The sequence below is a fragment of the Limulus polyphemus genome, unplaced genomic scaffold, assembly GCF_000517525.1.
Source record: "Limulus polyphemus unplaced genomic scaffold, Limulus_polyphemus-2.1.2 Scaffold5352, whole genome shotgun sequence".
Taxonomy (NCBI): Eukaryota; Metazoa; Arthropoda; class Merostomata; order Xiphosura; family Limulidae; genus Limulus; species Limulus polyphemus.
In genome coordinates, this window is record NW_013670962.1 from 37,437 (window position 1) to 48,655 (window position 11,219).

Genomic DNA, 11,219 nt, shown 5'->3' on the forward strand with positions numbered 1-11,219 from the left:
GTATACAGTGAAATGTTTCTATGTTGAATACGGAGAAATGTTTCTATGTTGAATACGGAGAAATGTTTCTATGTGGAATACAGTGAAATGTTTCTATGTGGAATACAGTGAAATGTTTCTATGTTGAATACAGTGAAACGTTTCTATGTTGTATACAGTGAAACGTTTCTATGTTGTATACAGTGAAACGTTTCTATGTTGTATACAGTGAAATGTTTCTATGTGGAATACAGTGAAACGTTTCTATGTTGTATACAGTGAAATGTTTCTATGTTGAATACAGTGAAATGTTTCTATGTTGTATACAGTGAAATGTTTCTATGTGGAATACAGTGGTATACAACATAGAAACATTTGGTGAAATGTTTCTATGTTCTATACAGTGAAACGTTTCTATGTTGAATACAGTGAAATGTTTCTATGTTCTATACAGTGAAACGTTTCTATGTTCTATACAGTGAAATGTTTCTATGTTCTATACAGTGAAATGTTTCTATGTTCTATACAGTGAAATGTTTCTATGTTGAATACAGTGAAATGTTTCTGTGTTGTATACAGTGAAATATTTTTTAACTGTTTTGTTTCTCACTAGGAACATATTTTACATTATTCTAATATGATTAAAATTGTTTTTTCCCATATGAACAGTGGTAATTAACTAAGTCTCGTTGTTGGAATTTTTCATATATTAGGTATGCGTTTACTGTGGCCTCTAACATTTCTGTTTATGTAATCACATGGGTTATTCTTGGTGTTGGAAGTACAGATAAAGACCATCATCTAACACCAAGTGATGCACCTCTGTTCAGAGTAAGTAAACGTCTATTTTCTACATATTAATTGATCAACTTGAACTTGAATATAATCCTTTATGTACCAGCTTTTAGTATTATAGAGAAACAGAATCAGATAGGATAGGTGAAAGGGACTTTCAGTGTGTGAGTGTTCTGTTTGGATGGTTGCACAGTAGAGTAGAATCAGTTCATGCATACATCCGCTCTCTCTCCACGTATACTGTATAATATTTTGGGGTTGGTGAGAATAATGCCTTGTGAGGGACAGTTTCTTTGGGGAGGATAAGCCATCCCAGTCCTCTAACTTACAGAATGAAACAACAGCCTTAATAGAAAAAAAATATTCTTTTGTGAAACGTGTTGTAGCAGAATTGACTTAATTTCAGTCAAAGTATCATAATATGTGTAAATCTCTAAAACTAATTAAACAGTTTTTCTCAGTAGTTGTTATATTTGCAAGGCTCTTTTACTAGGTTTAGATTTTAATCTTTGTTCAAACAGTATGCATGCTCCATTTCTGTGATAGTTGTTTCTTGCTGTTGTCAAAGCAGACTGTCTTTACATGATCAGTGACTCCCATTCTTCCAGCAAGCGTGTCACAGCAGAAGTGTGAGCCTCTTCAGTGCTAGAAATCAACTTTGGAACACCTTTGAGTTGGTTTACTCCTGCTTCAGACAGGATCAGTAGCAGATGATCTTCCAGCAAGCGTGTCACAGCAGCAGCTTGAGCCTCTTCAATGCTAGAAATCAACTTTGAAACACCTATGAGTTGGTTTACTCCTGCTTCAGACAGGATCAGTGGTAGATGATCCACTTGTTCTTTCATTAAGATCATTAAGGAGCTTGCTATCCCAGTGAACTACAAGTGGGACTGTTGGCTGGAACTGTTCCTTTAAGTTTTTACAAGTTCTTCACAAAAGCAATGTTGAGATCTTTGGCTCAAGGAACGGTTGGTGGTTAGCTCCTACATATCATGACCAAGGCTGTGAGTTGTGGCAGTAAGAACAAATGTTGCTTTTCTGTCACTCAGCTTGGTTCTGTCCATACTTGCTGCTAAATTGGGAGGGAAAATATTTCTTCTTGCTCTCTTTCTAGGTTTAGAAGATGATGATTCTTCAATTGCTTCTCTATCCTCATCACTGGTACAGGTACTGTATCCACCAACCTCATCATCAGTGCTGTGGGATGATTCCCAACAACTGACAGTTTCATCAAGGTTTGCTCTTCCTGCTCTACATGCCATTTCCTGTCCATACTTGCCTCAATTCATTTCTCAGCTCTTGATTCCTTTAAAGAAAGAACTTTATCTACCTGGACCATGCATTCATGACATCCTCTTTCCCTCTGAGCAAGAAGAAAATCTTTGTTTTCTTACATCTTCATCAGAGACAGGGTATCCCTATGCATAATGTCAGAAAGGTCATTCAGATTACTGATAAACTCTGCTTCATTATGTTTTAGTTTTTCTTTTGAATTTTACTTTAGTTCTGTCCATTTTTGTACAAAGTTTCTCCAGTTTGATAATGGCATGATGTTCTGGATGAATTGTAATTCAAGCCTCATTCCAAAAACCTACAGCCTCCTTGATCACAACATTTGAGCTTTCATCAACTGTGTTCTGTAATGTTTTGTGTTAATAGCAAAACACACACAGCACTTGTCTATTTGAAGGTAATTTGCTTCCAGTTAGTTCAGTTTCTTCTGAACCAAGCACCTGAAGTGTGGTCTTACTTCTGAACCAAGCACCTGAAGTGTGGTCTTACTTCTGAACCAAGCACCTGAAGTGTGGTCTTACTTCTGAACCAAGCACCTGAAGTGTGGTCTTACTACTTGTTGCAGTATCCACTAGCAGCGATACACTGATACAGTGTCAATTGAAATGATACAGAAGAATCTGCTTAAGTTCTTGTATACCTTCACAGAAATTCTAGAAACTACTGTCATGTCATACAGAATATTCCAGAAATAAAAAGTGACAGCATGGATTATTTATATATGGAATGTTCTTCAACATTCTAGAATATTCAGAATATGCAGATATAATGTGAGCTACAAGATAAAATTTCAACTATCTTGAGCAATCCCAAAATGTTATTTAATATAGATAAAATTTGGTGTGAATTACTTATTTTTATGTTAGAACAAAATGAGGGGGTGAGAATGTAAATCAAAACTTCAAAAATAAGGACCACTCCTAGACTGACTAGTATACCTACACAGTTTTTATCTTGTACACTTTTGTTGCCCAGTTAAAATTTTTGTTTTCATTAACACCTTAGAAGTAGTGTTAACTTACAGGAATCATCTGCTGGTAAAGATTGTTTTTTTTTGAAGCATTAACACTAAAGAAACTTTGTAATATATACACTATCTGATATTCTAATAGAAAAATCAAATGTGTGCTTCTATATTGGTATCTGACATATTTTATACCTGCATCTTAATTACTTTGTAGTGTGATTGAAATCATATGTGTGTTTCTATATTGGTATCTGACATATTTTATACCTGCATCTTAATTACTTTGTAGTGTGATTGAAATCATATGTGTGTTTCTATATTGGTATCTGACATATTTTATACCTGCATCTTAATTACTTTGTAGTGTGATTGAAATCATATGTGTGTTTCTATATTGGTATCTGACATATTTTATACCTGCATCTTAATTACTTTGTAGTGTGATTGAAATCATTTGTGTGTTTCTATATTGGTATCTGACATATTTTATACCTGCATCTTAATTACTTTGTAGTGTGATTGAAATCATATGTGTGTTTCTATATTGGTATCTGACATATTTTATACCTGCATCTTAATTACTTTGTAGTGTGATTGAAATCATTTGCTAAAACTTCTGTATCATTCTTTATTTATTTTACATATCAAATTTATACCAAAAGTCCTTACAAAGCCATGAACTTTCTTCCAGAATATAACACTGACTGTTTTAGGAGTAGGATTTCTCTTCTCTGTGGCTTTCCATCTGTTTGTGAAGGAAACAAACCCCCAGAGTCGTCGTCAGACTGAAGGTGATGAAGTTGATTTTGATCTCGATCACTTGAGACATCTGACATGGAAAGAATGGTTCAGAGAACCACAGTTTTACCAGGTAAACTCTTCTAGAAAATAACTTGAGAACAAAATATATAAAACAAAACTTAGCAGATATGTAACTTGAGATGTACTTGCTCATGCATTTAATTTTGTAACATTTATAAAAACCAGTCGTACAATATATGCAGTCCATATATTCCCAACAATTTAAACTGACTGGGAAACAACCTCTAAAAGTGAGAGCACTCAAAATTTAAAGCCTGCAATAGTTATGACAATCTTATGATTCATGGATGCTAATTTGAATTTTTTTTTAGGTATGTATTTATTTATTTGATCATTGACAACATTGGACAAAATAACACCCTTATATATAAAAAAACAAAAAACTTTAAGAATAATTTGATGACTCCTCCCCTTTTTTTTTCAATATGTAATGAACAGATTTTTTTTATCTTTTCTGTACAAATACTTTCTTGATTCTAGAATCGGGCACTATCAAAGAAAAGTCAGGCCCTGGTGTCACCCTAGGCCCCCTCCCACATGCCTCCTATGGGCAAAAGTTTTGGAACAATTTTTATCCTTTTTAAAGTTTCCTTTTTTAAAACTAATCCCCCTGTTTTTACCTTTCCCACTCCACCTTCACTCCTATCACACCACTATTACTAACCTTTCTGTAATCTTTTGAGTTTTTTGGACCTTTTGTTTATCAATGAAAATATAAACCATGTTTTAACTAGCAACTTTGCCCAAAAAATCAAGACAATACAAGAAAAAGAATTATATAATAGTAAATTCACATGAAATGTCTGTTAGCTTTCTTTAAAGCAAAAGAGTCAATGATATCATCAAAGTTAACTTCTTTTACAGCTTGCATATCAATAAGCTGTAAAGTGCAACATTGAAAAAGTTTAGGTGAATCAGATCTTCAGGCCTTGTAAAGCATGATGCAATATTTCCTTCAATTATTATAAGGTGTGGTGAAAGGCACAGTTTTTTTTATCAGGTCTACAATACTACCAAAGCATGTGTGTGTCTGTCTCTTTCCTTTTTCCCTTTCAGGATCCCATCTGATGGCCCTGACTGGAAATATTGATATATTTGTGTGTTTAATGTATTACAAAAGCTGCTATGAAAAATCCTGCAGCATTTGTAGTAACCCTTAACCCTTTTGAAGTGGGACACGGGTGAAGGTGGCACCCCACCCACCTCTTTCCATTGTATACACTTACTTCTATATATATAACATGAATAATCAATCGAAAGCTCAGAATGTCCCCCTAGTGGCTTTCTCAGCCATTTTAGTGGGCTTGGTGCTATTTCTTTTTTTTGAACCGATATTTCAATGAGGTCAGGTGTGCCTTTAGTCTGCTCAAAATTTGATATTTATTTAGACTAAAATATATCTTTGTTACTAAGCTTGATAAATTATAGTTGAATTCTATGGTATTGATATAGTAATTTATGATTTTATTAGTTATTCAAATGTATATATAAAACTAAAAAAAATATTTTGTTTCATATCCTCCATGTGCAAATTTTATAAAGGCTTAGTGTCAAGCAGCAACTGAGTACAAAGATCGTAACTAGAAGAGATAATTGTTTGCTTTACTTCTTTATTTATTGTCTATGTTTTAAGAAAATAAGTTTAAGAACTTATTTCTAAATAGCAATAACTATATAGATATATAATGCATGATAACTGAAATGTGACTGTATTTTACAAAATACTAGTCTACTAAAACACAACCAAAGGTCAGTTTTATGTTATTTGATACGGTAGCATGAGTGCACGTGAGCCACATTATTGTAACATCTGTATTGTTAGCCAGGCACGGCTGAAAGGTCAATATAATAGAAATAATAAATATATATAAATATATAATGGTATGAGATTTAAGCTATTTTGTCTAAACATTCATGTTTTCATGTTATAATTTGTGTTCATTCTAGAATGAAAGAGCATAATTTGTATTTATTTCCTAATTTTTTATGGTGGTTGCAAGATAGGTCAAATCTACCGAAACTGTACAGAGATTAATTACTGTAAATAACAGTAATGAAAGCATTGTAATATTTACTGATAATCTGCCAAATTTCATTAACATTCACTTACTAATTTAAAAGTTATAGCATGAAAACTATAACAAGAGCAAAATGGTTATGAGGTCAGTCCCAGGGATCGAGCCCGTGCTGAAAGAGTTAATAAAATCAGATTAAAAATAGTTGGTATATTTTAGGATTTTAAAGTCTTGCCATAATTTAAATAGAAATAACTTCATGTGGGGGAAGTTTTGGAGCTTCTGTAGTATTTATATTACTGTTTTAAACTTCAGCCCATGCTGAAAGAGTTAATAAAATCAGATTAAAAATAGTTGGTATATTTTAGGATTTTAAAGTCTTGCCATAATTTAAATAGAAATAACTTCATGTGGGGGAAGTTTTGGAGCTTCTGTAGTATTTATATTACTGTTTTAAACTTTAAGCCTTTTTTCAAATTTGAATAATGTATACCCACACATATTCTACGTGTAATAGTTGAAATGTTAGATAGACTTGCTTTGTAATGAAAGGGTATTATTTGAATTTTTTTTAGAGTATTTGAGTTTATCTGTGTGAGAAGAAACTGTTAGATCATGGGGTGAATAACTGGCAAGTGGCTTTTAACTATAAAAAATGCAAGGTAATGCATGAGAGTTATCATAATTTGAATTACAAGTGTTATTTTGATTGGAATAAACTTAACAGTGGTATGGAAGGAAAAGATTTTTGTACACTACTCGATCAGTCTCTTAACCAATCCAAGCAGTGTGCTGTTTTCAGTGGTAGGGCAACAGGATTTTTATTTGTATTTACAGAAATAATGAATATAAGTTTGAAAAAGGTTATCGTTTTATTGGTCACTGGTTAGGCCTTTAGGAAATGTTGTAATTTGAGAACAGATTAAGATTTGTGAAAGTTTTATTTTTTCTCCTGAAAAAAGAAGAGTTAGAGGGGATCTGATTGAGATGTTCAAGATTTCAAAGGAATTGATAGTATTTATGAAATGTCTGTATTTTTTATTTAATGGTGAGAATGGTAGGAGAAGGGAACATAAATATAGATATTGGCAGGGTTGGAGTCATCTTCAGCTTAGACAGTGTTACTTTTCTAAAAAAGTGGTTGACCTTTGAAATGGGTAATATACGGGAATTTAAATTTAATAAATATTTAAATGATCAAGGCTTGATGTGAATGTGTTTTTTTGCTTTTTTTTGTGAAGTGAATGGGACAGTCTAAATGCACCAACAGACCCCTTGGTGTCCTTAATTGTTATGTTTTGTTAATAAGAAGAATGATAAGTATTTTGAATCTTGTTACAGATTGGTCTGCTCTACATGGGCACGAGACTGTATGTTAATCTTTCTCAAGTTTATACACCGCTCTACCTCCAAGACTCACTTAAACTGGAAACTGTAAGTGTATCATGTATCTATGTATCAGTGTATCTATGATAAACTTTTCATGATTATGAAAAAGATCTGGATGAAGTTTCATTGTGTTTAAAATCACCAGGACATAGAAAAATTTATTGTCCAACACAGTTTACAAAAAAATGTTTTATTAGACAAAAACCAAATATCACATTCACAACAAACCACACATGGCATCGAAGAACCACATTATAGTAGAGAAATCAAGTTGTTAACAAATTTTATTTAAATTGTGTCATTAAATGTTAACATTGCAGTTCATGTTAGTAAATCTTGTAAGAATTCATTGTTGATCTTTTGTAAATTGTATCAGTGTGTTGTTAATCATATTTGTGCCATATAATTTTGGTCTTTAGAATCAAATAAGTTATCAGCTTAAATAATGAAATACCTTTTGAAATCCTTTCAAGTTATCATGAACCACAATAATGGTTCATAACAGGGATTGCAAGGAATTGCAAAAAACCTTAATAGTTTGGGCAAAATGCACATTAAACAATAAAGATTCAGTTCAGACATCACTTTAATATTGACTGCTAAGGCTGTACACATATAAAAAATGCACAAAAGAGCACGCGTGTTAGACTTACAAGGAAAAGGAAACCTGCTCAAAACGGCCCATTTGTAACTCTTTTTCTTAATATTCTCTTGCTAGCTTACAACAAAAACGGCTTGGTATATTGTACCCAAACTTTTTGAAAAGACTAAATAAGGTACTGCAAAGGTCGTAGTGGTATTAAAAAGTCAATTTGTTTCTTCTATATTTTACATAAGCTAATAAAACATCATAATTCTAGTGTAAATGATGTTACACTAGAAGTTAGCTTTCTAACCAATATCTTATGTTCCTTTAAAAAACTTAAGTACAGGGTGAAACAGGAATTACCAGCCAATAATAAGATGAACATTAGATGACTGTAACATGTAGATACTCAATGCTTTGTATACTATACAATCAATGTCTTTGGGGAGCTAACCACTATATTATGTATGATGTGAAGAGATTAAAAAAAAATATCAATGCACATAATATTAAGTTTCATTACACACATTCATAGAATAATTATTTTAAAAGTCATGAAGGTTTATTTAAAGCGATGTATCAGATGTATATGTTTTATTTGAAAAGACTGCTTTTATACTGGTAGTATTTTATACGTGCTTAGTGGGAGTTGTGTCTTATACTTGCCCTTTACTATGCATTATATATAGAGAATTTAGTTACACAGAAACTATATGTGCTCACTATATTCTCAAACAAACCTTCGTGACAAACTCCAGCTGCAGCTTAACATTTTGTATCTGGTACTAATGTGATCAAATAGTCAATAGCTACAGTAAATCATCATGAACCATATCAGCTAGTTACATAGCAAGATAAATAAAAAAATTGGGAATTTAAAAACCAAATGTAATTCTAGGTAACAGCATAGAGCCAAAATAGTGGTTTGTAGTTTTAGTAACTAATGTCTACAGTATCTCCAGCCTTGTTTGCTTACTTTTTTACGATCCCTACTTGCAAGTTTTTAACTTCTCGTTGTTTTATTTTTCTTGTTTAAGAGTTTGTGTTTGTTATTTTTAACTGTGCTTATAATAACTAACTATTTTGATAGCTTCCCAGTATATCCACAACATCAGTAAATATTTATTACTACATGATATCTGACTTCAGTTATTTTTTGAGGGGAAATGATTGATTAATGAATTCTGTTCAGCCTTCCAGTAAATAACTAAAGATGTAAATCAATATTATAACAGCACACTAATCTTGAAGATGTTGTTCTCAAAAGACTATTCATGGCTTTTTAATAGGGTTAAAAAAAAAAAATAATATATATATATATATATAATACACAGATGGTTTTGTTTTGTAGAAATATCTAATTAGTAGATATAAATATTCATAGGTGATTGAGGCTAAGTCCTTCGTTATTTTAAAACATTATACAGAAGTTTTGAAAATACATATTTATAAATAGTATAGGTATTTTTACAATTTCAAAAAATAATTCTAACTTGCAGAAGAAATGACTTGGAGCAAAAAAGAAAAATATTATGTTTCACTTGTCCAAAGAACAATTAAAAAGAATATGTACATTTTGTATGTGCATTTTTTATCATTTGTCTTATGTAATACAATGGCTATAAGCTACCAAACCTTGATAATCAGCTTACCAGTATAAATAAACTTCTAGTTGCTACTAAAACAAATAAACTTGGTTTTATTAACATTTTTAGATGTTTATTTGCCTGATTTTTCACATATTTGTTGTATTTCATAATGAATTATGAAAAATGTTAGACTACTGAAGTAATTTGATAATTAAGAACTTATTCAACATTTTTCAGTACTATCACTTCAAAAGATATCCCATAATGCCTCAAGTCAACAATATCTTTCTCACCTTTGCATCCATAGCCTAATTTAGTCCAGTTTTATATATGAACTTTATTAAACTGGTATGTTTTTCTTGTGTTTAGTGGTTAGTTGTAAGTAACTAATTTTTTTACATATCATTGATGTCTGTTGTAATGTGCTTTCTAGTGTTATTTATGTTTATATTCTATTGCAGAAACTCAACCCTTGATATTTAGATTAGGAATGTTTGTTTTACAGCAAAGTATTGCTATCATACCACTTGTCATCTACGTCAGTGGCTTTGTATCATCTTTTTTTATGACTTTCATAAACAGGAAGTTAGGGAATAAGGTAAGTCACAAAAACAAACTTTCAATCTATGAAGCATTTATACTCAGTTCAAATAAATCCATGTCATGTGTTTATCTAACAGCGTTTGAATGAAACTGGACAGTAGAAAGTGAGATTCAGCTGATATTCTAGTTTTAACAGATTTTTAGTGGATGTTTTTTTTTTACATTTTGTACTTGTTTGTCCTTATTTAATTCTTTTTTGTTGGTTCTGTAGCTAAGTGTATTTGTTTTTAGTGCTAAAAACTTCAGTTTAAATTAAATTGCTGGAAGGCATCATGTTATTAAATTAAAATGTGCCACAGCATAAAAAAATTGTAGTATGTGTAAAATTCCATGTAACTGTGGTTTAACTTACATTGGTCAGACATGTTCAGAAGCATACAGTTGCTGTAGATAAACATGAAGTTAATGAAGCAGCATTAATTGAACATGTAGCGAGCACTACTCGTTCTATCTGTTAGTGTAATTGATAGATTTATTAATTGGGTTGATCATAAAAAATTAATTAAATATTAGAATATTTTTGGAAATTATGAAAAACTGTAGTATTATGGTAAATAAAGACTTTGTATCATAGAAATTGATTTTTGTAAATCAATTTTATGAATTAGAAGGTATTACAGGCTGGCTAATTATGTTAATCATTTAAAATTTGTGTGAATGCATGTGCATCTGTTGTTAAGATGTATAAATTTTCTCTCGGTATAACTCCTCGCTTCTGACGATGGCTTCACTGGAACATTTAGAGAATATCCAAAAGGGCTTCATGCCCTTTTTTTTGTATAAAATTTTGTTGTGAAATATATTTCAATGTCATGGTGTGTTTTACTTCAAATGTTGCACGAGTACCATTTATCTTATTTAAGCATAACATTATTGAAGTCTAAAAAGAGCTAGTTTTAAGAGCACCTGAAATTTGTAGAAGTACTTATTATAATTAGTTACATTACCAGTTTCAATATCTTTGTATAGTATTATAATGTTTTAAATAATGTTACATTTATAAATGTATCAAACAAATTTCACTAATGTTTTCAAATTCTTGGCTTACCTATGTTTTGTAAGAGGAAGAGGAATTTTGTTATTAATCATTAGCCTTCTTTCATTAATCGTTAGCCTTCTTTCATTAATCGTTAGCCTTCTTTCATTAAATCTTTGGCCTTCTTTCATTAAATCTTTGGCCT

The 11,219-nt window shown here is 31.4% G+C and overlaps 1 protein-coding gene across 4 annotated transcripts in view; it reads left to right on the forward strand.

The window, feature by feature from the left end:
* The window catches only part of LOC106472461 (major facilitator superfamily domain-containing protein 12-like), a 34,635-nt gene that overhangs the window by 11,876 nt on the left and 11,540 nt on the right, over window positions 1–11,219 (forward strand). For all 4 annotated transcript variants that reach the window (XM_022401031.1, XM_013933113.2, XM_022401030.1 and 1 more), the window contains exons 4-7: window positions 693–810; window positions 3,726–3,905; window positions 7,213–7,305; window positions 9,941–10,033. In XM_022401031.1, the coding sequence (XP_022256739.1) occupies window positions 693–810; window positions 3,726–3,905; window positions 7,213–7,305; window positions 9,941–10,033 (484 nt within the window). The remainder of the gene's footprint in view (window positions 1–692; window positions 811–3,725; window positions 3,906–7,212; window positions 7,306–9,940; window positions 10,034–11,219) is intronic.